The sequence below is a fragment of the Symphalangus syndactylus genome, chromosome 3, assembly GCF_028878055.3.
Source record: "Symphalangus syndactylus isolate Jambi chromosome 3, NHGRI_mSymSyn1-v2.1_pri, whole genome shotgun sequence".
In the NCBI taxonomy this organism is placed as follows: Eukaryota; Metazoa; Chordata; class Mammalia; order Primates; family Hylobatidae; genus Symphalangus; species Symphalangus syndactylus.
In genome coordinates, this window is record NC_072425.2 from 125,578,178 (window position 1) to 125,604,591 (window position 26,414).

At 36.6% G+C, this 26,414-nt stretch overlaps 1 protein-coding gene across 1 annotated transcript in view; it reads left to right on the forward strand.

The window, feature by feature from the left end:
- DDX10 (DEAD-box helicase 10) overlaps positions 1 to 26,414 on the forward strand; it is a 298,002-nt gene that overhangs the window by 38,487 nt on the left and 233,101 nt on the right. Inside the window, exons 10-13 of the mRNA XM_055273017.2 lie at positions 1,267 to 1,365; positions 12,030 to 12,117; positions 15,993 to 16,081; positions 19,186 to 19,651. Of these exons, the coding sequence (XP_055128992.1) occupies positions 1,267 to 1,365; positions 12,030 to 12,117; positions 15,993 to 16,081; positions 19,186 to 19,651 (742 nt within the window). The remainder of the gene's footprint in view (positions 1 to 1,266; positions 1,366 to 12,029; positions 12,118 to 15,992; positions 16,082 to 19,185; positions 19,652 to 26,414) is intronic.

The window sequence follows — 26,414 nt, forward strand, 5'->3', positions numbered from 1 at the left end:
ACCTACTTATTTACTGTTTTGTGACTGTTCTCTTGACTCTTTCGCTTGTATGTTTGTTTTTTCTAGTTAACAGGAACATTAGATCACTGGAGACAGGGATTTTCATCTTCTGTTTCTTTATGTTCTTTACAGTTTATGCCCACTCACCACAAAGTTTCTCAGTAAAAAGTTAATTTGCTTCTCACATTTTATAGTATGAATCCTGGTGAGAGTGCTTTGAGATTTTTTCTTTTGTTTATTTAAAATATTTCTCCAAGTATCCAGTTGTGTTCTCTGTTTTACTGCTTGTATGTAATGGCTGACATTAAGGTATTGGGAAAATCTGTGTGCAAGTAGCACAAGAAGCTTAGTAACTACAGGATGTCTTGTGGCCCATCTCAGTACAAATTTCTGAAGATGCAGCATGAAATAAGATTTTACTAGGTGAGGGAAGAGAAGTAACATGGATTGGAGGCAAGTGTTCTACTTTAACAGATCTATTTCTTTCTTTCTTTTTATTGATTGATTTATTTATTTTTTGAGATAGAATCTTGCTCTGTTGCCCAGGCTGGAGTGCAGTGGCATGATCTCAGCTCACTGCAACCTCCATCTCCTGGGTTCAAGCAATTCTCCTACCTCAGCTTCCCTAGTAGCTGGGATTACAGGCACCCGCCACCACGCCCGGCTAATTTTTGCATTTTTAGTAGAGATGGGGTTTCACCACGTTGGCCACGCTGATCTCAAACTCCTGACCTCGGGTTATCTACCCGCCTTGGCCTCCCAAAGTGCTGGAATTACATGCATGAGCCACCGCGCCCAGCCAAACAGATCTATTTCTTATAACTAATGCTTCAGAACAATTTTACTTCCAAGGTATAAATACAGTCCCCAGGAAGAGGAATTGATTTTTTTTTAAAAAGTATATATTGGTTGCTGTATCTATTTAAAGATTAACTTTATTATGATCCTCTAGTGGCTTGAGTGAGAAATTGTCTCCTTGTTATATGGGTAGAGAGCTATTTAAGAAAATCTCTTTAATTGATTTCTTTCTTAGAATTTAGATCAGCTTCTGTGGAACAGCCTTAAAGTCACTAGGAATGATAACTAGTGATGAAAATGATATGAGGTGTTCAGAGCCCTAGTTTTCTGGTATCAGAGATTAAAAGCCAGTCTCTGACATTTAATGGTTAGATGAACTGGTTTCCATGTTTACCTATTCATCACACTGTTAAAATGTAAAATGCAGATTGCATTGATGTGTTAAAGATTTTGTTTCTTTTTGTTTAGGTACAAAGAGGATGGTGAAGCTTTATTAATTTTGCTTCCCTCAGAAAAAGCTATGGTGCAGCAGCTTCTTCAGAAGAAAGTACCTGTGAAAGAAATCAAGTAAGAGCTACTTGTTGGCTTTATGTTTTTAGGAAAATGAGGGCATGAAATTGTTTGCTTAATTATGTGCACCTAATTCGCTCCTTCCCCTAATTTATTCAACTGCCTGTTTTGACTTTTATAAAAAGGCTCTTTTTAGAACAGTTTTAGGTTCACAGGAAAATTGAGAGGAAGATAGAGTTCTCATATACCCCATTCCCCAAACGTGCACAGTCTCTGCCATTATCAACATCCCCCACCAGAGTACATCTGCTACAATCGATGAACCTACGTTGATGTTTTTCACCAAAGTCCATAGTTTACACTAGGGTTCATTCTTGGTGGTATCCATTCTGTGTGCTTGCACAAATGTGGAATGATGCATATCTACCATTTTAATATCACATGGCATTTTCACTGCTCTAAACATCCTGTGCTCTGCCTATTTATTCCTCTCCCCTCCCCTGAACCTCTGACAACTACTGATCTTTTTACTGTCTCCATAGTTTTCTTTCCAGAATGTCATACATTATAGTTGGAATTATACAGTACCTAGCCTTTTCATATTGGCTTCTTTCACTTAGTAGTATGCATTTAAGGTTCCTCCATGTCTTTTCATGGCTTCATAGTACATTTCCTTTTAGTACTGAATAACATTTCATTGTCTGGATGCAACAGTTTTTGTTCACCTGCTGAAGGAGATTTTTTTGTTTGTTTTCTTTTGACCTTGTTTATGTAACCAACCATAGCCTGGTTATAAAAAGGACAGATTTGTATTGATTTTATGCAAATAACCACATTGCTATAAAAGCTAGTAAGCTGTCTGAATTCTGAGGGGTCAGGGAGAATAAGGTGCTATATAAAGAATGCCATTTATAGGTTACTAAATAGAGGGTTAAAGATAGATCAAGAAGAGAACAGATCTTTTCATTCCCTTAATAAAAATATGTAAAACCACGTCAGTAATGTTAAAACCAAAAAGCCACAATTAGATTCTTCTCAGCAGTTCCGTTAATCCTACTTAAGTCTTACAACTAGTGGACGTTGGATTAACATTCAGCTTTCAAAGGTCTGAAGGACATCTTAATTGCTTCCAAGTTTTGGTAGTTATTAGTAAAGCTGCTATAAACATCCATGTGAAGGTTTTTGTGTAGACATAAGTTTTCAACTACTTTGGATAAATGTTACCAAGGAGCTTGATTGCTGGGCCAGATGGTAAGAATATGTTTCATTTTGTAAGAAACTGCCAAACTGTCTTCCAAAGTGGCTACACTATTTTGAATTCCTGCCAGCAATCAATGAGAGTCCCTGTTGCTCCACATTCTTGCCAGCATTTGTAGATATTCTTTATCAAGGTGAGGAAATTGTCCTCTATTCCTAGTTTACTGAGTTAAAAAAAAAAAAAAAAAGATCAGGAGTGGATATTGGATTTTGTTAAAAAAAAAAATTTTTTTTTTAAATCTGATGAGATCATGTGATTTTTTTTTTTTTTTCTTTTTTAGCCTGGTGATGTGATGGCGTACATTAAGGTCTTTTTTTTTTTTTTTTTTAATGTTAAACCAGCCTTGCATTCCTGGGATAAATTTCACTTGGTTATGAGGTATAATTATTTTTATACCTTGTTGGATTCAATTTGCTAATATTTTGTTAGATTTATACCTAAATGTTTCATTTTTGGGAGTGCTAATAATGTAAATGGTATTGTTTTTAGTTTCAAATTCCACTTATTTATTGCTGGTAAATTGGTGTTCATAGTATTCCTTTTTTTTTTGAGACAGAGTCTCGCTCTGTCGTTCAGGCTAGAGTGCAGTCTTGCAATCTTGGCTCACTGCAACCTTTACCTCCTGGGTTCAGGCAATTCTTATGCCTCAGCCTCCCAAGAAGCTAGAATTACAGGCATGTGCCACCATGCCTGGCTAAATTTTGTGTTTTTAGTAGAGATGGGGTCTTGCCATGTTGGCCAGGCTGGTCTCGAACTCTTGGCCTCAAATAATCTGCCTGCCTTGGCCTCCCAAATTTGTTCATAGTAGTCTTTTTATCCTTTTGATGTCTGTGGGATTTGTAGTGATGTTCCCATCTGTGATAAAAACAGGAAAGTGATTAACTTTTGTATATTAATCTTCAATCTTGTAGTCTTGCTATAATTGGTTATTAGTCTAGAAGTTTCTTTCTCCATTCTTTTCGATTTCCTACATAGATGGTCATGCGTCTGTGAACAAAGCCAGTTTTCTTTCTTTCCCAATTGGTATGCCTTTTATTTCCTTTTCTTGTCTTATTGCATTAATTAGGACTTCTAGAATGATGTTGGACAGCAGTGGTGAGAGGGGACATCATTGCTTTTTTCCTGATCTTAGCAGGAGAGCTTCCAGTTTCTCACCATGAAGTATGATATTAGCAGTAGATTTTTTGTATTTGTTGAGGACTTTTGCATCTATCATTATGAGTCATATTGGTCTGTAGTTTTTTCTTCCTTGTAGTAGCCTCACAGAATGAGTTAGGAAGTATTCCCTCTGACTCTGTCTTCTGAAAGAGATTATAGGAAATTGGTATTTCTTTCTTAAATGTTTGGTAGAATTTATGGGCAAGCCCATCTGGGCTTGTTGATTTCTGTTTTGGAAGGTTATGAATTATTGATTGAATTTCTTTAATAGATAGTAGCCTATTGAGAGTGTTTATTTCTTGTGAGAGTTTTGGCAGATTTTGTCATTCAAGGAATTGGTCATTTCATCTAAGTTATCAAATATGTGGGCATAGAGATGTTCATAATCTTTTTATCCTTTTTATGTCCATGGGATTTGTAATGATATTCCTCTTTCATTTCTAATAATAACTTGTGTCCTTTTGTTTTCTTAGTATGGTTATAGGATTATGACTTTTTTTAGTTGTTTATTCTTTTCAAGGAACAAGCTCTTGGTTTAATTTTTTCCCCCTTATTGATTTCCTGTTTTCAATTTCAGTCATTTCTACTCTAGTTTTTATTTCTTCTGCTTGCTTTTGATTTAATTTACCCCTTTTCTGTTTCCCAAGTTGGAACTGTAGATGATTGATTTTTAGGTACTTTCTAATACAGTCATATGTTGCTTAATGATGGTAATAATTTTGAGCAATGGATCATTAATTTTATCCTCGTATAAACATCATAGACTACATGAACCTAGATGGTATAGCTTACTACATACCTAGGCTATATGGTATAGCCTATTGCATTTAGGCTACAAACCTATACAGCATGAATACTGTACATGCTGTACACTGAATACTGTGGGCAGTTGAACACAATGGTAGGTATTTGTGTATCTAAGCATGTCTAAACATAGAAAAGGCACAGTAAAAATACAGTATAAAAGATAAAAAGCTACCTGCATAGGGCACTTACCACAGTGCTTGTAGGACTGGAAGTTGCTCTGGGTGTCAGTGAGTGGTGCGTGAATGTGAAGAGTTAGCACGTTACTGTATACAACTGTAGACTTGGTAAACGCTGTACACGTAGGCTACACTAAACTTTTTTTCTTCAGTAACTAACCTTAGCTTGCTGTAACTTTTTTTATTTTATACATTTTTAGCTTCTTGATTCTTTTGTAATTACCCTTAGCTTAAAACCTACATTATACAGCTACACAAAAATATTTTCTTTATATCCTTACTCTACAAGCTTTCTTTGGTTAAAAATATTTGTTTTCCCTTTAAACTTTTTTTTTTTTTAAATGGAGCCTAGGCCTACAGAGGGTCAGGATCATTAATATCACTGTCTTTCATTTTCACATCGTCCCACTAGAAGGCCTTCAGGGGCAATAACATGCGTGGAGCTGTCATCATTTATGATGACAATACCTCCTTCTGCAGTACTTCCTGAAGTACCTGCCTGAGGGTGTTTTTATAAGTAGAAGGAAAATACTGTAAAATAAAAAGTATAGTGAATGAATCAGAATAGTTGTTTACCATTTTCAAGTATTACGTACCATACCTAATTGTAAGTGCCTAACTGGCAGTGTAGTGTGTTTGCCTACACCAGCATCACCATAAACACGAGTAATGTATTGCCCTATAGTGTTATGGTGGCTGCGACATCAGTAGGTGATAGAAATTTTTCAGCTTCACTAGCACACTGCAGCCTCAGTCTCCCAGGCTTAAGTGATCCTCCCGAGTAGCCTGTGCCACCATGCCTGGTTAATTTGTTTTATTGTTAGTAGAGACAAGTTCTCCCTATGTTGCTAAGGCAGATCTTGAACTCCTGAGCTCAAGCAGTTCTCCTGCCTCGGCCTCCCAAAGTGCTAGAATTACAGATGTGAGCCATTGCTCCTGGCCATCATTACAGTCTTATGAGACCACTGTTGTATATGCAGTCCATCACTGACTGACACATCATTATGTGGCCCATGACTGTATATGCATTCAGTGCTATAAATTTTCCTCTAAGTACTGCTTTTGTTGCATTCCACAAATTTTGCTAAGTTATTTTCATTTTTATTTAATTCAAGAGAAATTTTAAAATATTTTGATTTTGCTTTGACTTTTGTTATTTGGAGGTATGTTTAATCTCCATGTATTTTAGAATTTTCCAGTTATCTTTCTGCTATTTCTTTTTTTTTTTTTTTTTGAGACGGAGTCTCGCTCTGTCGCTCAGGCTAGAGTGCAGTGGCGCAATCTCGGCTCACTGCAAGCTCCACCTCCCGGGTTCACGCCATTCTCCTGCCTCAGCCTCTCCGAGTAGCTGGGACTACAGGCGCCTGCCACCGCGCCTGGCTAATTTTTTTGTATTTTTAGTAGAGACGGGGTTTCACCGTGGTCTCGATCTCCTGACCTCATGATCTGCCCGCCTCGGCCTCCCAAAGTGCTGGGATTACAAGCGTGAGCCACCGCACCCGGCCTGCTATTTCTAATGTTATGTTATGTTATGTCATGTTATGTTATGTTATGACAGAGTCTTGATCTGTTGCCCAGGCTGTAGTGCAGTGGCACGATCTCGGCTCACTGCAACTTCCACCTCCCGGGTTCAAGCGATTCTCCTGCCTCAGCCTCCCGAGTAGCTGGGATTACAGACGTGTCACCACGCCCGGCTAATTTTTGTATTTTTAGTAGAGATGGGGTTTTGCCATGTTGGCCAGGCTGGTTTTGAACTCCCGACCCCAGATGATCTGCCCTCCTGAGCCTCCCAAAGTATGGAGATTACAGGTGTGAGCCATTGTGCCTGGTCTCTATTATTTCTAGTTTAATTCTATTGTGGTCTGAAAGCAGATATTGTATGATTTATATTATTTTAATTTTGTTAAGATGTGTTTTATGGCCCAGAATGTGTTTTATTTTGGTGAATGTTCCATGTGAGCTTGAGAAGATGTGTATTATGTTGTTGGATAAAGTAGTCTCTAGATGTCTGTTGTATCCAGTTGATTGATGATATTGTTGAGTTCAACTATGTTCTTACTGACTTTCTGCCTGCTGGATTTGTCTATTCCTGATAGAAGGGTGTTGAAGTCTCAGTTATAACAGTGGATTTATCTTTCTGATTGCAATTCTATCAGTATCTGCCTCACATAGTTTGATGCTCTACTGTTAGGAGCCTATACGTTAAGGATTGTTGCCTTTTTGGAGAATTGACTTCTTTATCATTATGTCATGCCATTTATCCCTGATAAGTTTCTTGCTTGAAAGTCTGCTCTGTCTGACATTAGTATAGCTATTTTTGCTTTCTTTTGATTAGTGTTAGCATGATATATTTTTATCAAACCACTTTTATTAATTTATGTGTCTTTATATTGAAAGTTGGTTTATTGTATCCACTCTGACAACATCTCTTTTAATTGATGCATTTAGGCTATTGATGTTGAAAGTGATTATTGATATAGTTGGATGCATATCTAATGTATTCATTACTGTTGTTTGTTTGTTGCCCCTGTTATTGTTACTTTTGTCTCCTCTCTTTCTGCCTCTTGTGATTCTAAGCATTTTATGATTGTTTTCTCTCCTTAGCATACCAGTTTTTTTTTTTCGTTTTCACTTTTTTTAGTGGTTGTTCTAATGTTTTTGCAATATACGTTTACAAGTAATCCAAGCCCATTTTGAAATAATGACATAATGCTACAGCACTTCACAGGTAGTGTGAGTACCTTATAATGTAATTCTGATTTCTCCCTTCTGTCCTTTATATCATTGATGTCATTCATTTCACTTATGTAAAGCATACATAAGCGTATATACATAAGAGATATACATAAGAGATATACATAAGCATACATAATTAAACATGCTGGGGCTATTAATTTGAAAAAAGTTAGATTAAGAATAAGAAAAATTTTATTTTACCATCATTTATTCCTTTGATGTGCTCTTCCTTTGTTACGAAGATCTGAGTTTCTGACTTAACGTTATTTTTTTCTCTCTAAAGAACTTTAAAACATATTTTGCAAGGCAATTCTACTGGCAATAAGTTTTGTCAATTTTTGTTTGTCTGAAGAAGTGTTTCTCTTTCACTTTCGAAGGTTAATTTTGTGGGGTACAGAGTTCCAGTCTGGTGGTTTTTTCTCTCTCGACACTTTAAATATTTCATTCCACTCTCTCCTTGATTGCATGGTGTCTGAGAAATCAGGTGTAATTCCTGTCTTTGTTCTTCTATGGGTGAGGTGCCCCCCGCCCACTTCTTTCAGGATTAAAAAAATATTTAATTTTCTGTAGTTTGACAATGATAGACCTAGGTATAGTCTCAGTCTCTCTCTCTTTTTCCCTCTCTCTCTTTCTGTCTCTCCCTCTCACTTGGGGATTTATCCTGCTTGGAGCTTTCTGAGCTCTTGGATCTGTGGTTTGGTGTCTGACATTAATTTGGGGGAAATTCTGAGTCATTACTGTTTGAAGCATTGCTTCTGTTTCTCTTCTCTCTGATATTCTCATCATGTGTATGTTCACTTTTCGTAGTTGTTCCATAGTCCTTGAAGTTCTGTTGTGTTGTTTTCAGTCAGGTTTGGAGGTTTTTATCAAGTTCAGCGATTCTTTCCTCAGCTGTGTCCAATCTAGTAATAAACCCATCAAAGGTATTAGTAATTTCTTTTGCAGTTCTTTTTGTTCTCTCGCATTTCTTTTTGGTTCTTTCTTAGGATTTCCATCTTTCTGATTATGTTGGTCATCTGTGCATGCTGCCTGTTTTATCTATTAGAATCCTTAGCATATGAGTCACTGTTATTTTAAATTACATTTCTGGCCTAATACTTCCAACATTCCTTCCATGTCTGGTTATGATGCTTGCTCTGTCTCTTCAAATTATGTTTTTTGCTTTTAGTATGTCTTGTAATTTTTTTCATGATAGATATGATGTACCAGGTATTATAAAAGAACTGCTGTAGATAGGCCTTTAGTGATGTCAGTGCTGTGGTGGTAAGGTGTGAGGGGTGGGGGCTGTGGGGAAAGCATTCTTAAGACCTATAGTAGGTCTCAGTCTTTTAGTGAGCCTATGCCTCTGGACTGTGAACTTTTCAAATTCTTTTCAGTCTCTGCCTTCTCATCACCCCAACTTAAGTGGGATGGGCATTTCCCTCCCCCCAGGTCAGTTAGGCTCAGATAAAACCTTAGGAGGCTTGGCTCTCATTAACAAGGCCCACCCTCAGGAGAAACTAGTTAAGAACAGAGTGCTCAGGCATATTTCAAAATGGTTCATTTTCCCCTTGTTTTGCCGAAAGCATGAGGGAATTTTTCTGATCTTTACTGTGAGAACTTGGTTGAGCTCCTGGGGTAAAACTCATGAGTGTGGGGCTACCCTATGAATGGGTCCTCCTGGAGTTTTTATTTCTCAGACTTGTCCACATCGAGGCTCCAGCAGGTTTTATCAATTACAGTTGAGGGTCTCTTGCCCAGGCACTGGCTCCCCCAGTTGTTTCTGCTCATGACTCAGCTCAAGTAAGCTGTGATCCCTGTACTCACCTCTCTCTTTCCTGTGTTGGGGACGGTGGTTTGTCTTGCATCTTCCATCTTTTATCATGGATAAAAGAAGAGTTTTTGATTTTTTTTTCCAGTCTGTTCAGCTTTTTACTTATTGTTATGATGGAGTGATGACTTCCAAGCTCCATCCATAGGGAACTGGATATCAGAAGTCTGACTCTCTTTTTTTTTTTTTTTCTTGGCAAGTAAAATTTTATACTACACTTGATCTTAGCCAAAAGGCCGAGAAGCGATGTAAAATTTTATTTATTTATTTATTTATTTATTTTTTATTATTATTATACTTTAGGTTTTAGGGTACATGTGCACAATGTGCAGGTTTGTTACATATGTATCCATGTGCCATGTTGATTTCCTGCACCCATTAACTCGTCATTTAGCATTAGGTATATCTCCTAATGCTGTCCCTCCCCCCTCCCCCCACCCCACAACAGTCCCCAGAGTGTGATGTTCCCCTTCTTGTGTCCATGAGTTCTCATTGTTCAATTCCCACCTATGAGTGAGAACATGCGGTGTTTGGTTTTTTGTCCTTGTGATAGTTTACTGAGAATGATGTTTTCCAGTTTCATCCATGTCCCTACAAAGGACACGAAGTCATCATTTTTTATGGCTGCATAGTATTCCATGGTGTATATGTGCCACATTTTCTTAATCCAGTCTATTGTTGTTGGACATTTGGGTTGGTTCCAACTCTTTGCTATTGTGAATAGTGCCGCAATAAACATACGTGTGCATGTGTCTTTATAGCAGCATGATTTATAGTCCTTTGGGTATATACCCAGTAATGGGATGGCTGGGTCAAATGGTATTTCTAGTTCTAGATCCCTGAGGAATCACCACACTAACTTCTGGGAAAACTGGCTAGCCACATGTAGAAAGCTGAAACTGGATCCCTTCCTTACACCTTATACAAAAATTAATTCAAGATGGATTAAAGACTTAAATGTTGGACCTAAAACCATTAAAATCCTACAAGAAAACCTAGGCAATACCATTCAGGACATAGGCGTGGGCAAAGACTTCATGTCTAAAACACCAAAAGCAATGGCAACAAAAGCCAAAATTGACAAATGGGATCTAATTAAACTAAAGGGCTTCTGTACAGCGAAAGAAACTACCATCAGAGTGAACAGGCAACCTACAGAATGGGAGAAAATTTTTGCAACCTACTCATCTGACAAAGGGCTAATATCCAGAATCTACAATGAACTCAAACAAATTTACAAGAAAAAAACAAACAACCCCATCAAAAAGTGGGCACAGGACATGAACAGACACTTCTCAAAAGAAGACATTTATGCAGCCAAAAAACACATGAAGAAATGCTCATCATCACTGGCCATCAGAGAAATGCAAATCAAAACCACAGTGAGATACCATCTCACACCAGTTAGAATGGCCATCATTAAAAAATCAGGAAGTCTGACTCTCTTTTTTAAAGTCTTAAACGGCCTTTTCTGAAGACTATTAGTGGAGAACATGAGATGGAGAACTTGTTAATTTCAGGAAGCACTGATGATTGAAAGAATTAAATCTCTTGGATGGAATTACTTTTGGGGTTGTCTGTCCATTTCAAAGAGTTGTGCTCTCCTGTCACTAAGGATGTGTACATTCAGCGTCAGTGGAATCCATCAGAATCTTACTTGTATTGGGGCTGTTGAAACACCTTGGCTTGATTTGCCTAAAAATAATTTGGAGAGTGGTTAGATTCGGGGAGGAGGGTTGAGGATGTAGAAGAGACAAAGTTGGCTGTGACTTGGTAATTGTTGAGGCTAAGTGAAAGTCTCTACCTTTTCTTTTGTAGATTTTGAAATTTTTTATAATAAAAATAAGTAAAAACAATCTCACCTGCCACCACCTATCACCATCCTGGCTTTGCAGAAACAATGTGGTTCAGCCTAAAATCAGGGAAACAATGAGGTCTCTTTTGTGAAGCCTATACCTCTGTACAATTTTTTTTTTTCTTTTCGTGTAGCTTATCTGGGCAGATTTAGATAACATCTCTGTTATAGTACGCCTAATTTCTAAATAAGGAAATCACTGCAGTCTTTGGCTACTTGTTTATTACTTGAAATTGATTTTATGATATTTGACTGAAACAGAAACATTTATAAAAATGACATTAGGGCTAGGCATGATGGCTCACACCTGTAACTCAGCACTTTGGGAATCCAAGGCAGAACGATTGCTTGAGGCCAGGAGTTCCAGACCAGCCTAGGCAAAACAGCGAGACCCTGTCTCTGCAAAAGAAAAAGCAGACAAACAGACTAGCTGGGCATGTTGGTGCAAGCCTGTAGTCCTAGGTACTTGAGAAGCTGAGATGGGGGAGGGTCACTTGGGTCCAGGAGTTCAAGGTTACAGTGAGCTATGATTGCACCACTATACTCCAGCCTCACTGAGGGAGCAGGGTGAGACCTCTTAAAAAAAATTAGATTTCATTTATTCCATTTCATGGAGAATGGATCTCTCATGGGAGACTACTTTCTATCTGTTAAGTAGCCAATGCTAACTGTGTTGTTAATCCAAGTATCTCACTCAGCATGGGATGTTTAGAGAAAGTGTCTGACGTGTCATTTCTTTTCTCCTCTGTTATTCGTAGTAGGTAAGAGTGTCAAACTTTAATTTCCGTCTAATCTGATTCATAGATGAGAAATAGTTATACATTTAAAAATACTGAGAAAAATAGGAAAATGCTGCTTACTATATTTTTAGTCTCCAAATTTGAGATATCTTATTTTAACCTTTATCTTTTTGTTACCAAGGATCAATCCAGAAAAACTTATAGATGTCCAGAAAAAATTGGAATCTTTTTTAGCTCAAGATCAAGATTTAAAAGAAAGAGCTCAAAGGGTAAGTCATTTTTCAATTGGATACTTTCATCGACTGGAAAAACAGTAAAGTTTATCCTTTTCTGCTACTTCTAGGTTGCATGTTGATGCTTCAGATATTCAAGCAGTGTAATTTGCTGACAGATAAGTCTAGCTTATTTATTTATTTATTTATTTTGAGTTGGAGTCTCACTCTGTAGCCCTAGCTGGAGTGCAGTGGCACGATCTCAGCTCGCTACAACCTCTGCCTCCCAGGCTCAAGTGATTCTTGTGCCTCAGCCTCCTGAGTAGCTGGGACTACAGGTGTGCGCCACTACCACACCTGGCTAATTTTTTTGTATTGTAGTAGAGACAGGGTTTCTCCATGTTGCCCAGAGTGGTCTCGAACTCCTGAGCTCAGGTGATCCGCCCATCTCGGCCTCCCAAAGTGCTGGGATTACAGGCGTGAGCCACTACGCCTGGCCAGTCTAGCTTATTCTTTAAAATTTTGAAAAATATTTTTTATATATAGATTGGGAAAATCATCTTAAGTTTTGTCAAAGACATATGGAAAATCTTCTCAAACGTGATTTTTTGGATGCACAGTGGCCTGATTTCTAATACTTGATAACATTATTAAGTTTTTATTTCTTTTGTAAAATTGCTGTAACTCCTGATTGTACTTTCTTGACTGTGAGATTAATATCTTCCCACATTAGATTAAATTTCTAGAAAGCATAGAACTGTAGCCAAATTATCTTTAGAAATGAGATTTTAACTTATGTTTATGACTTAATGTTCCCCAATTACTTTTCTGGACTTAAAGATCTTGATTAGCAAAAAGATCTTGCTTAGCAAATACATAAAGAAGTCAATATTTAGTTTTATTTTTCTTAATTGATATATTTCTGGTATGTAACGTGTTTTGAAACAAATATACATTGTGTAATTGCTAAATGAAGCTAACTAGCATAGGTATTACCTCACATACTTGTGGTGAGAAATCTGTTTTAGTTAAACCTTTTTTTTTTCAAAATTTTTTAGAATATTCCATAATAGATCCTTCGGTAAAAGAAGATGTGAAATTATTTTTCATTGTGCTTTCCAATCTATCTAATCTTTGAATTAACAGATATTTGAGTTCCTATCATTTTCACCTGTCCTTTACTGCCATTTATTGCATTTACAAGATCTTTGCATGTCCCATAGCATATCAACAATGAGCCAGAGAGTAGGGATTCAGAGGTTGGATTCTATTTCAGCAGATAGATGAGGTGGGATGAAGAAAATAAAGAAGAGTTATGGAAAGGTCACCCTAAGTTGATAGGGTAGCCTGAGCAGAAAAACATTCGATAGTTAGGCTTTTATGTGATGGTTTTGGAACTGTTATTCCTGGCAAAGAAGTAAATTTTTCTGTTTGTTTGTTTGTTTGTTTTTGATTTGGAGTTTTCGCTTTTATTGCCCAGGCTGGAGTGCAATGGCGTGATCTCGGCTCATTGCAACCTCTGCCTCCCGGGTTCAGGTGATTCTCCTGCCTCAGCCTCCTGAGTAGCTGGGATTACAGGCATGTGCCACCATGCCTGGCTAATTTTTTGCATTTTTAGTAGAGATAGGGTTTCACCATGTTGGCCAGGCTGGTCTCAAAACTCCTGGCCTCAAGTGATCCTCTTGCTTCGGCCTCCCAAAGTGCTGGTATTACAAGCATGAGCCACTATGCCCAGCCAGAAGTAAGTTTTATTTAAAGAAGAGATCTTACATTTTTTGCTAACTTATTTTATATTTTAGCAAATTATCATTGGTGTGTTTAGAATAACATTAATGATGAGGCTAAAATTTAAGTGCTTACTGTGTGCCAGGTACTTAGTTATGACAAAACTGTTTTACATGTATTGTTACCTAATCTTCCTGACAAGCAGTGAGGTAGGTGGTATTGATTTGACTGTACAAATGGGTAAATGCTAGCTTGAAAATTTAAAAACGTCTAGGATGGCTGGGTGCGGTGGCTCATGCCTACAATCCCAGCACTTTGGGAGGCTGAGGTGGGTGGGTCACTTGAGGCTAGGAGTTTGAGACCAACCAGGCCAACAGGGTGAAACCCTGTCTCTACTAAAAACAACGACAAAAAAATTAGCTGGGTGTGGTGGTGCACGCCTGTAATCCCAGCTACTTGGGTGGCTGAGACATGAGAATTGCTTGAACCCTGGAAGCAGAGGTTATAGTGAGTCGAGATTGTGCCATTGCACTGCAGCCTGGCCTACAGAATGAGGCTCCATCTCAAAAAAGAAAAAAAAAAAATTGCCTAGGGTAACATAGTTATTAAGTGGAAGACCTGAGACTGAAATCCAGGTCTAGCTTTCTTGAGACCTACTGTGTTATATCAGGAGAAATTAATTCCAAAATATGAGAGCATCAAATGGTAAGCTATACCAAGTTGGACTTCTATAAGCTCACTTTACCTGAGAACCTTTTCGTTAAAAGATCTTTGAACAAATTGTTAATATTCATTTTTCTTAAAAATTTTGGGCAAGCAAACATGTACATGTTTTTTTCTAGCAAACATCCTTCAAACTTGCAGTTAAAATCTAGGAGCTTTGGAAGTAGCACACACATTTAAAAATATTAGATTAATTTTGGTAAGTCATGACTTACTGCATGCCTAGGAGGTCATTCAGTTATCTATCAGAAAATATGAAACATTGGAAAGATGTTGTTTCACTGGTTTGTGCATACAACAGATGAGCCTTCCAGAACACTGATTATAGAAAAGCACGTTGAAATAAATGATGTGATTTATTGGTTGTCACGCATGGTTTGGCAGAATGGCTAACTGTGTTGCCAGCAGCAGCAAGCTATCTGGTTTCATAGAAGTGATTTTCTAGGTTTTGATTATAATCTGGATAGAACAAAAGTGATAAGCAACTGAGATGATTGCTTGTGGATGATTGGAGGGGAAAAAATTATTTTGAAACTGGTGCCATTCATTGTTTTTTATGCCTGTGGAGACAGAAAATGGTTTGGAGATTAGTTGGGTAGAAAGGATTAGTGTAAAGCTAGATAAAATGTGAAGTTTAGGAAGTATGCAAACAGGAACTAAATATACTTTACGAAAGTCAACTTAAAAATAAAAAATTACCTAGATGTGTTTTGTTACCTGTTTATTTGACAAACTGTTAAAGGATCAGGACCCTGTTTACATTCTGGCTTGTGTAACTCTAGTATGAAGATGGTTTTTTTGTTTTTTTTTCTAACAGAAACAAAATATTCCAAGTTAATGATGAATTACTTGAAATCATAAAAAGGAAAAGCTTTAGCAATAAAGTTTTTCCTGAAATGGTTTTATTAAGTCTCAATATGTAAAATTTTATTTAATTGAAAAACTTATCTTTTGACACAATAATACAAAATATTATCAATACCTAGCATCTATTGTTACTATATTCCAGAAGATATGCTAGGTATCTACATGCATTCTTCCAATTTTATTCTCATAACACTCTACGTAGAAGGTAATGTATCCCTTTTTTGATAGATGAGGATACTGACATGTAGAGAAACAAGAAATTCGCTCAGTGAGTAAGAGTTTAAGCTCTGAATAGATTCCAAATCTATGTTATTCCAAAGCCTATGTTTTCCCCATGGTGTACCTTATTGTAATGGAATTATACTAACTTTTAGAGTAGCCTTTTGGAAAGAAGATATTCTGGGTTAGGTTAGCTTGAAACCAAATGCAAAGTTTTTTTCTAATATTACAGTTCTAAAAGGTAGGTTTTCATGTGTGCATGGAATGGAGATATACTGAACTGTTTTGTGGTTTTTCAGTGCTATTGAATTTATCCCATTGGCTAATTTTCTTATATTTTGGTCTAAACTCATTTTTAATTTCAATTATATTGTACTTTTCAACCTCTTAATTTACAGTGTTTCATCTCCTATATACGATCTGTGTATCTGATGAAGGATAAAGAAGTATTTGATGTGAGCAAGTTACCTATACCTGAATATGCCCTGTAAGTATTCATAATATAGTTGTAATAGTGAATCCTCAAAGTTAGAGGGAATTAATTAATTAATTTAGAGATGGGGTCTTGCTATGTTGCCCAGGCTGGTCTCAAACTCTTGTGCTCAGGCAGTCCACCTACCTCAACTTCCTGAAGTGTTAAAATTACAGGCGTAAGCCACCACACGGCCAGAGAGAGTTTGAAACCTGGTTCTCTGAGATTCTTAGTTTAAACCATTCTGCCTTATGTTAAAAGAATCTGTTTGTTAAAGATTCTCAGTGGAAAAGATGAAATCAACTTGGCAGAAAATTAGTTCAGTGTTCAGTTCTTGTTATCAGGGAGCAGTTTGTTATTTGTAAGTATAAATTCCTTAAAGTGACAGTGGCCGTTTCCTGTAGTTTGATCTTAAAGGAGATGGAGAGCAACCAATAAGCATTCTTTGAAGTCTTTAAGTGTCTATAGTTTTCTCGTTCTGAAACTCTTGCCTGGATTACCATAGACATTTTATGCTTTGGGTGTGAGTCTCTTTGCTGATTCTTCTTATGTTAGGTTGTTTTCCTCTATTACTTACTGCCTGAATATTCCTCCTGTCTTGGTGTTTCTTACAGGTACTCATAGTTACTATGGCAAGATGCCCCTTTTTAGTAACTGAGGTTACTATTGTATGAAACAGAATGGCTGGTTTTGTTTTGGCTTAGTATTTGAGGGATTTTTTTGGGGGAAGAGACAGGGTCTTACTCTGTCACCCAGGCCATAGTGCAGTGGTGTGATCATGGCTCACTGCATCCTTGACCTCCCAGGCTTAGGTGATCCTCCCATCTCAGCCTCCTGAGGAGCTGGGACTACAGGTGCATGCTACCATGCCTGGCTAGTTTTTTTGTATTTTTTGTAGAGACAGGGTTTCGCCATGTTGCCCAGGCTGGTTTCAAACTCCTGGGCTCAAGTGATCCCCCCGCCTCAGCCTTCCAAAGTGCTGGCATTACAGGTGTGAGCCACTGCGCCTGGCCGGGTTTTTTTTTTTTTTTTTTTAACCTTTTGACCTATAAAGGAGGAATGTTTATTCTTCAGTCAGCTCCTACCTGTGGGAGTGGTAAAAACATTGGCACAATCTTATAGAAACACCTTTGAGATAATTATACTTTGAATATCAGCGTGAAATTTCCCAGACTATGGTGAAATATGTGATTACAAGGCAAGGTCTGCATGTTTGGCTTGCTCTTAGGAGTTTGAGTGCCTTTACCTTTAAACTGAGTCTGACTACAACATATATCTGAGTGAGCTGCTGTTTTCTATTCTTTGTTAGATTGTATGTTTACCATAACAGACAATATGTCAGTTATTACATTTTTGAACCTTTTAAATTGCTTTATAGCAGTGTAGGGCTGCTGACTTTCCATTTAAGTGGTAGATGGAAAGCGACGTGCCATGGATAACATGTTGTTGTTTGCTCATATGTTTATATACCACTTCCTAGTTTTATTATTTCTGAATATGATCCATGGCTTAGGTTGTTAGCTGACTTTTGGCTCCCTGTGGATTTTTATCATAGTTTGTTGATTTGACCTACCGTGGATATTAGCAGATAGGAAAGGCACAGGTCTTTAACACTGTAGGCCATATTTAGGAGACCATTTGTTGCAATAGATTCCAGTAAATTTTATCTATTGGTAGTTGATGACTTTTGCTTTTTGTGATGCTTAGGGAAGGCAGAAAATTAACTTTGAGAACAGATTTTAGTATAGTTGAATTTGATATTTTAATTTTTTTAGATATTTAGCTGTGTTGTTTCCTTGAGGTATGTAATTTCCTTTAGAAGCCTTTGATACCTAAAGCAGTGCTATGTTTGTAAGATATGTTAAAGGTTTTAAAATTTTACTAAAGAAACATGTTTTGAATACCTAATATGTGCAGGTCATTGTACTAGATGTTAAATTGTAGGTGTGTAAGATGTACTGCTACCTTCAAGAAACTCAGTTTTGGTGGCTGAGAGAGACATAAAAATGTAAGTGCAATACATTGAGTGAAATTCTCTGGATGAGTTTGTGATCCTAACCCTAACAGTGGTGATGGTGATGACATCAAGTTCTCATTAGTTGCCTATATGCCAGGCACTAGTTTTAACCACATTACCTCTGTCAACTAATTCATTCTTACAACAACCCTGTGAGGTAGGTACTCTTAGGATCCCGTTTTGCAAATGAGAAAGCTCCGGTATGGAAAGATTAAATCATATTCGTAAGATCTCACAGCTAGTAAGTGGCAGCCAGATTTTGAACCCCAGCAGTCTTATTTCTGAATCCATGCTTGTCACCATTACATCTCTCAGTTTCTTTGAACCATGTCAGATAGGAAAAGAGCAGTGGGTCCATGTTATGATGTTACTGTTTATTCAGAGCAATCCTTGATAAAATCTAAAATTTTATTTTCTGTCGATCAGTGAGAACTTAATGAAGCTATTAGCTTTGATCCAAGCTGGGAATGACATGATAATAAATTGAATATTGATCATTGATGGAGAAAACAATATTTTTTAATTTCTTTTTTTGGTGTTTGGTTTATAAAATCCATTTTTATTGCAATGATTTTGCCATATTCTCTTTCAGGAAGGCAGATGGGGACCACATTCCAGTTCTTTCTCTGTAGAGAACTGTTTTGTCCTTTCATGGTCATGTCTTCTCTGGTTTATTTAGCACTTAACATTTTATGAGGTACTCTCATGTAGTTAGTTAATTGCATCCTTACAGCAACTGTGAGTTAGGCCTGGCAGATACTGTTATCCCCATGTTATAAGGAAGCTGAAGCTGAGAGAGTTGAATTGGAAATTGGCAGGTCCAGTACTTGAGCTGTTATCTTGTTTCTGGTCCAGTGTTCTTTATCTTATTCCATGTTACCCTCTTAAAGAAAAAAGTGTCTAAAATGTTTTTTGACAGGTGTTGAGTGTATTTTGCCTTACTTTTTGGATCAACTAACCTGTTAGTATTGAGTTTTATCTCACAGGAACATTTTCTTTAAAAAAGCTCTAGGAATCTCTGCTCTTGAGAAACTCTTCTATGACACCTATAAACATATCATCAGTGTTGAGATGACTGTTTTCACATTTTCCCATATTTAAGGTCTCTTGGTCTTGCTGTGGCACCACGCATAAGATTTCTTCAGAAAATGCAGAAACAACCCACCAAAGAATTGGTAATGAGCCAAGCCGATAAAGTAATTGAGCCAAGGGCTCCCTCCCTCACCAATGACGAAGTGGAAGAATTTAGAGCCTACTTCAATGAGAAAATGTCCATCCTTCAAAAAGGTGGAAAAAGACTCAAAGGGACAGAGCACAGACAGGATAATGATACTGGTGACGAAGAACAGGAAGAAGAGGAAGACGATGAAGAAGAAATGGAAGAGAAACTGGCAAAAGCAAAAGGATCTCAAGCTCCATCTCTTCCTAACACCAGTGAGGCACAGAAGATCAAGGAAGTTCCTACACAGTTCCTGGACAGAGATGAGGAGGAAGAAGACGCTGATTTCTTGAAGGTGAAGCGGCACAATGTGTTTGGATTGGACCTTAAAGAGGAGAAAACATTACAGGTAAGTTTACTCCCAGTGGAGGGTCTTCTATTACATTGTCTTACTATGTGCTTATTGTTGCCTTTTGGGGACTGAGGGAAAGTGAAAACCAAGAGAAACTTAGACTGGGTTTCTTTGCAATGAACTCTTCCTCCTTTCCCCCATACTTAAACACAGAATAAGTGCCAATGAATTTTCATATTTTTCATAACTTTGGGAGCTCTAAGAGGTTAACAACTTTAATCTTATTTACTGGTTTTCTGATGCTGTTTTAAAAGTTGCCAAAGTCCTGATTATGTCTCAAAGGAAGGCAATGAAGTTTCTTGGTTTATGGCATGAGGATCCTTTGTTAAAATTCTTAAGATACTGCTTTCTGATTGATTAAATTATAAGGAACAGTTGTAATTATTTAAATATAAGTTTTAATGCGACATTTGTTTATGGGAACCAAGCCAGTATCTTAAATATAAATTGAACAGTTCTTTTTTAAAGGTTACTTATGAATGTTTATGAAAAGTTTTCATGTAAATCCTTTGTTTCTCTGTAGCCATCTTCTAGGAGGAACAAAAGAAATAATCCATTTAGATAAAGCACTTGTTTTCTAGGATGCTTTTGTAGGTGCACAGTAAATGTGTTTCCCCTTCTCCCTTATTCCCCTTCCTACTTTCTATGCCTTTATTCTTGATCATCTTTTTAAAAGGGAATTGAATTAAAAATGAAGCTTGATTCCTACTCTTTATACAATGTTGAATAAAATTTCAAGACTCACAGTAGGAAATACATAATAGATTTTGACTGTGAAACTTAGAAGAGTTTTTCTTTAAGTAACTAAAAATTAAAAAAAAACCTAGAAAGTGTACTTATTGAACACTTAATATGTGTTATGTGTTAGTCATTTTCTGAACATTATTTCATTTAGTGCTTGAAATAAAGGTCATTACTACTATCTCATTATACAGGTGACGAAAAAAAATAACTGTGGCACAGAAGCAATATAGTACTGTAGTGAGGCACTCAAGTAGTAAATGGCAAAGCTGGAATTTGAACATAGGTATTTTGACTTTAATATTTATGCTCTTGTCCAATAATCCTATACTGTCTCATCCTGCTTCAAATTAGATCATTTTAAGTCTGTAGTTAAGACTCATTTTATCAGCGAAGTAAATACAAGAAGTTAGATTTTCATTTTAAATAACTTAGCCACTGTATTAACTATTATGTATATCACTTTCTAAGAATCATGAACATAACCAAAGCATCAAATTAAGATGAGAAGGAATGATATAGTTTTTTAATACCATGAATTGTTCACGTAAGTAGGACATGTGTCTAAGTACTAATAGCTCATCTGGCATTTGAAAAATGTATATAGCAAAACAACTTTTTAAACTTTTAAAAAAGTTTTACTGTATGTCAGTTATATAAATCAACCTAACTCTTTAATGTATACAATTTGAGTTTTGGCAAATGTATGGTGTTGTGTAATTACCACAATTAAGAATAGAACAGCATCATCACCCCAAAACATTTCTTATTCCCTTTGCAATTACTTTACCCTTCACTCAACCTCTGCAACCACTGATCTGATTTCTACCCCTGTAGTGTTGCATTTTTCAGAATGATATATAAATAGGATAATACAGTATTTAGCCTTTTGTGTCTATCTTCTTTCATTTAACTTAATGTTATTGCATGCATCAGTAGTTTGTTCCTTTTAATTGCTGAGTATTTCATTGTATGGACGTAGGTTTTCTTAAGCTTTAAATTGGCATTGGTTGTTTCCATTTTTTGGTGATTATGATAAAAGTCATTATAAACATATACATTTTTATGTAGATAATTTTCTCATTTCTCGGGGAAACGAGTGGGGTTATCTTCTAGGAACAGGGTTACTATGAACATATGTTAAGTGTATATTTAACTTTGAGAAACTCCCCAGTTTTACAAATCAGCTATTTTAATTTATGTTCTTGCCAGCAGTGTATAGGAGTTTGAGTTGCATCCCATTGTGTCAGCACATGGTATTGTCAGTCTTTTAATTTTAGCCATTCTAGTAGGCCTGTAGTGATACCTTACTGCAGTTTTAATTTGCATTTCCCTAATGACTGAACATCTCTGCATGTGCTTATTTGCCATTCATATATCTTCTTTGGTGAAATGTCTTCAAGTCTTTTGTCTCTCTTTTGAAATTGTGTTGCCTTAGTAAGTTCTAAGAGTTCTTTATATTCTGAATACATAACCTTAATCAGATATATTTTGCTAATACTTTCTCCCAATCTATGGCTTGTTTTTATTTTGAGTGTCTGTCAAAGAGCAGGTATCTTAAATTTTGAAGTCTGATTTATCACATTTTAGGTAATTTATATATGTGTCATATCTGATAAATGTGTGATTGACCCAAAGTCACAGATTTTCTCCTATGTTTTCGTCTAGAGGTTTTATAGTTTTAGCACTTATAATTTGGGCTAGGATCCTCTTCACCTTAATTTTTGTATATAATGCTAAGTAAGGGTCAAGGTACACTTTTTTTTCATGTGGGTATCCAGTTGATCCAGTATCATTTGTTTGGAAAAAACTATGCTTTTTCCATTGAATTACCTTGACTCTTTGAAAGTCAATTGACTTTCAAAGGTATGTCTGTTGTTTCACCAATAACACCAATCTTGATTAGTGTAGTTTTATACTAGGTCTTAAATCAGATCTGTCAACTGATAGATATTTTCTTAAAATTGCTTTGGTTATTTTTGGACCATGGCATTTTCATGTAAGTTTTTGAATCAGCTAGCCTATACTTCATATAAAAAGCTTGCTGATGACGTCATTGAGGTTGCACTGAATCTGTAAATCTAATGGGAGAGAATTGACATCATAACAATACCTTTTTATTTAGGCCTTCTTTAGTGACTTTTTAGCATTGCTTTATAACTTTAAGCACATGTAATGTGCACATATTTTGTTAGAGTCATCTCTTACTATTTGATATTTTTTAATGCTATCATAAATGGTATTTTTAAAATTTCAATTTCCAATTATTTGTTGCCAGTATATAGAAATAGTTTGTTTTTGTAAACTGATCATTCTAAACTGACCTATTAGTTCTTATGGCTTTTTGGGAGTTTCTTGGGATTTTCTTCTGTAGCTGATTATGAGGTTTGTGAATAAAGATGGTTTCATTTCTTCCTTTATCATCTGTGGGCCTTATATTTCTTTTTTCTTTCTTTTTCTTTTGCTTGATTATACCGAGTAGGATCTGTAGAATAGAAGTGGTAAGAGTAGGTATTGCTGTGTTGTTTCTGATCTTACTGAGGGGGAAGCATTCAGTCTTTTACCGTTACATCTGATGTTAGCTGTAGGTTTTTTTTGTAAATGCCTATGAGTTTGAGAAGCTTCCATCTATTCCTAGCTGGCTTAATGTTTTTATGATAAAATGAATTGTGACTTTTGTCAGATGCTTTTTCTGTAAACATTAAGGTGATGACGTGGTGGTTTTTAGCCTGTTGATTATGGTATATTGATTTCCCCCTGCTACATGTTGAATCAAATTTAAGTTCCTTTGAAAAACTCCATTTAAGCAAGATTTCTTTATATTGTAGGATTCTATTTGCTAATATTTTTGTTAAGGATCTTTCTGTTGTTGTGAGGGATATTGGTTTGCAGTTTGCTTTTTTTTGTGATGACTTGACTGGGAATATGACACATTTTGGAAGCTTTTTATATGTTTTGCCAGCGTAGAGGTCATGTTGATCGTTGTCCTACTAGCGTCTGTATTGTTTGAATCTCTTTTTGATTCCAATATGAATATTAATAATTTATATCAATCTTAACAGTTACTTAGAAAGTTATGATTTCTTTCTTAATTTGTGTATATATTGCTTATACATATTTTTCCCTGTTATGATATTAGTCTCTTTCCTGTTGATTCGTAAGATGTCCTGAAACAGTAAAGTTATTGTCTCTGGCTTTTAACTTTGCTTTGTGTCCCTTGTCACACACAGTTGTTCATTTCCCTGCCTTCTCTACTTTGTTCCAAATTCCTTGAAATATTGTCTTTTTTTTACTTAAGTAAAAATACTCAGAATTTTATTGCCATATGAATAAATTCAGAATTGTATTCTCACTTTAAACAGGAGGGTTCTTGATTTTATTTTCTATTTTAGAAATCAATTAATAGCTAATTTAAAAAAATCAGTTACACCCACGATCAAAACAGTAAAAATTCACATTCTGGTTTTTTTTAAAATGTTAACTACTAAGGTACAATCTCCTTACCTAACATCAGTGTCTAAGTTTTCTTGTTAGGACCGTTTTATACTTTCAAGTATAGATTCACATTCACTTAGGAATGACTAAGTCTTTTTAGTCATTCCTAGAAAGGACACATAGAAAATATGTGTGAAGAGATCATCAACTATTTCATCCTTCAACTTTAGCGTTCCTATTTGAACAACTACATTTTCATTTTATGCTGTGACAAGGGCATGGTTAAAGATGAGTGAAAACATGACCCTTATGGGTATATTTTAATAAATGCAAATTTTATTAAGTTGGGGGGGAAAAGTCCTAGAAAAATGAAAAAAGAAAAGAAAACCAGAAAGCACACACAGTATACAAGCCCATTTGAAAATTATTTTTAAATTCAACAGACATGAAATTACTTTGGCAAATTGCTGTAAAAATTTAAATGCTCATTCTAAGAAAACAACAACAACAAGCCCCTTTCCTAACTTAGGTTCCTTTCCTCTCAGTCCTGTTCAGACTTAGTGTTTCTCACATCCAGGGCACCAGAGATGATGTTCTTCCAAGGTTGAGTGCTCTGTTCTCGAGGGGCAGGGCAGGGGACTCTGCAAGAGTGGTTTCGAGAAAAATTTCCTGTAAAATACCCTTATACCCAGATTATAAAATGCTTACTTTTGGTGGAAAATCTCTAGTAAAACACATAAAATTACAAATAAAAGTAAAAATATACCCTTTTGTTCTTTTTTTTTTTTTTTTTTTTTTTTTTTAAGAAATAGGGTCTCGCTCTATCACACAGGCTGGAAGGCAGTAGCATGATCGTGGCTCACTGTACCCCCAAACTCCCAGGCCCAAGCGATTCTTCTGCCCTAGCCTCCTGAGTAGCTAGGACTACAGGTGTATGCTACCATGCCTGGGTAATTTTTAAAAATTTTTTTGTAGAGGTGGGATCTTTCTGTGTTCCCCAGGATGGTCTCGAACTCTTGGCCTCAAGTGATCCTCTCGCCTTGGCCTACCAAAGTGCTGAGATGACAGGCAGTAAGCCACTGTGCCCTGCTCATATACCCATTTTTAAATAAATGAGATGCTCCTAGGTATATATATTTCCCCATGTCATTAAAGTGTCTTCGCAAATATTTTTAATGGTTGCCTAATATGCCATTAACCTTTATTTAACCATTCCCCTGCTGTTGGATACTTAGGTTAATATCCTTTTTTTGAATCTCTGTTCAAAGAGTTCTACTAATTGGCAGGTTTCTTCTCTCCTTCACTTTCACTACTCTCACCAGCATAACATGGAACTGATACTACAGTTCAACAATGCAAGATAGGAATCTTCTCCTTATCTCATGTAAACACTTACTTTACAATAATTGTTTCAAAAATTTTACCCCCAAATGATTACCAAGCTTACACATATTAGGGCATAAGATGACCTAGGTCTCTCTGGGTTACCGACAGGGTTCTAAGAGGGCCCCAGTGACACAACATAATACCTCCTGATGCCGCTCTTGTTGAAGGAGGGTCACAAATTCCTCCAGACCATATTCACATCTGCTCATCTCCATCCAGAGAGGTTTTACCACATCACAGCTTGCTCCTGGCCTGATAAACTATCAGTCTCTGAGGAGTGATTGAATAACCTACGTTTCAGTAACTACCATAAAATATGATTCTGCATCCACTCAGTGGCATCGTCTCACAAGTGCCTTTGATGCAGGGAGCAATAATCAGCCTCTGCTTGTGACAGTGCAGCTCGACTGAGCAAATATCCTTTTCTCAGAATGAAAAAAACGAAACAAGGAAGAACAAAAGAAATTGTTGCAGGCCTTTTTTTTTCCTTCATTATACATATAATGCCTAACTGGATTTTCTACTTTGTACTTAAGAATAGCTCACTTGTTAATACTATACATCAGGCCAGGCATAGTGGCCCACACCTGTAATCCCCCCGAGGTGGGAGGACCACTTGAGCCCAGGAGTCCAGGGCTACAGCAAGCTACTATTGAGTCACAACAGTCCAGCCTGAGCAACAGAGAGAGACCCTGTCTCTAAAACAAACAACACAATGCACATCATTAATGTACACCAGAGAGGAAATTTGGTCTGCAAATTCGTTAATGATATCTCTTGTGACCATTAGAATACCTTCCCAACTACTAGTAAGCTGATGAATTATTTTGAACATCTGGAAAAATTCTTCTAAAGTTTGTTTCTTTCCGTTGTCAATCACAGTTTTGTCTGATCGTGGATTTTAAGATCTGGATTCTGGATCCATCAGTTCTAATGGATCAATTCAAGTGGGCATGACGTTCCACTTTGGCAATTCAGAGTAAAAATTTGTCTTCCATGGCTGATACTCTTCTGCCTCCATTATAATTTTATCAGGAAAACAATAGTCCTTCTCACTCTTATTCTTGGTATGAACAATAGGATGTATTTCAGTCAGTAAATTCTGTGGTCCTGAATTTCCTTCAGATTGCTTTACTTCTAAACATTTTGATAAGATTAGCTGTATGTGTAGCTCTGGGTTCAGCTTCACCTCTTAGAG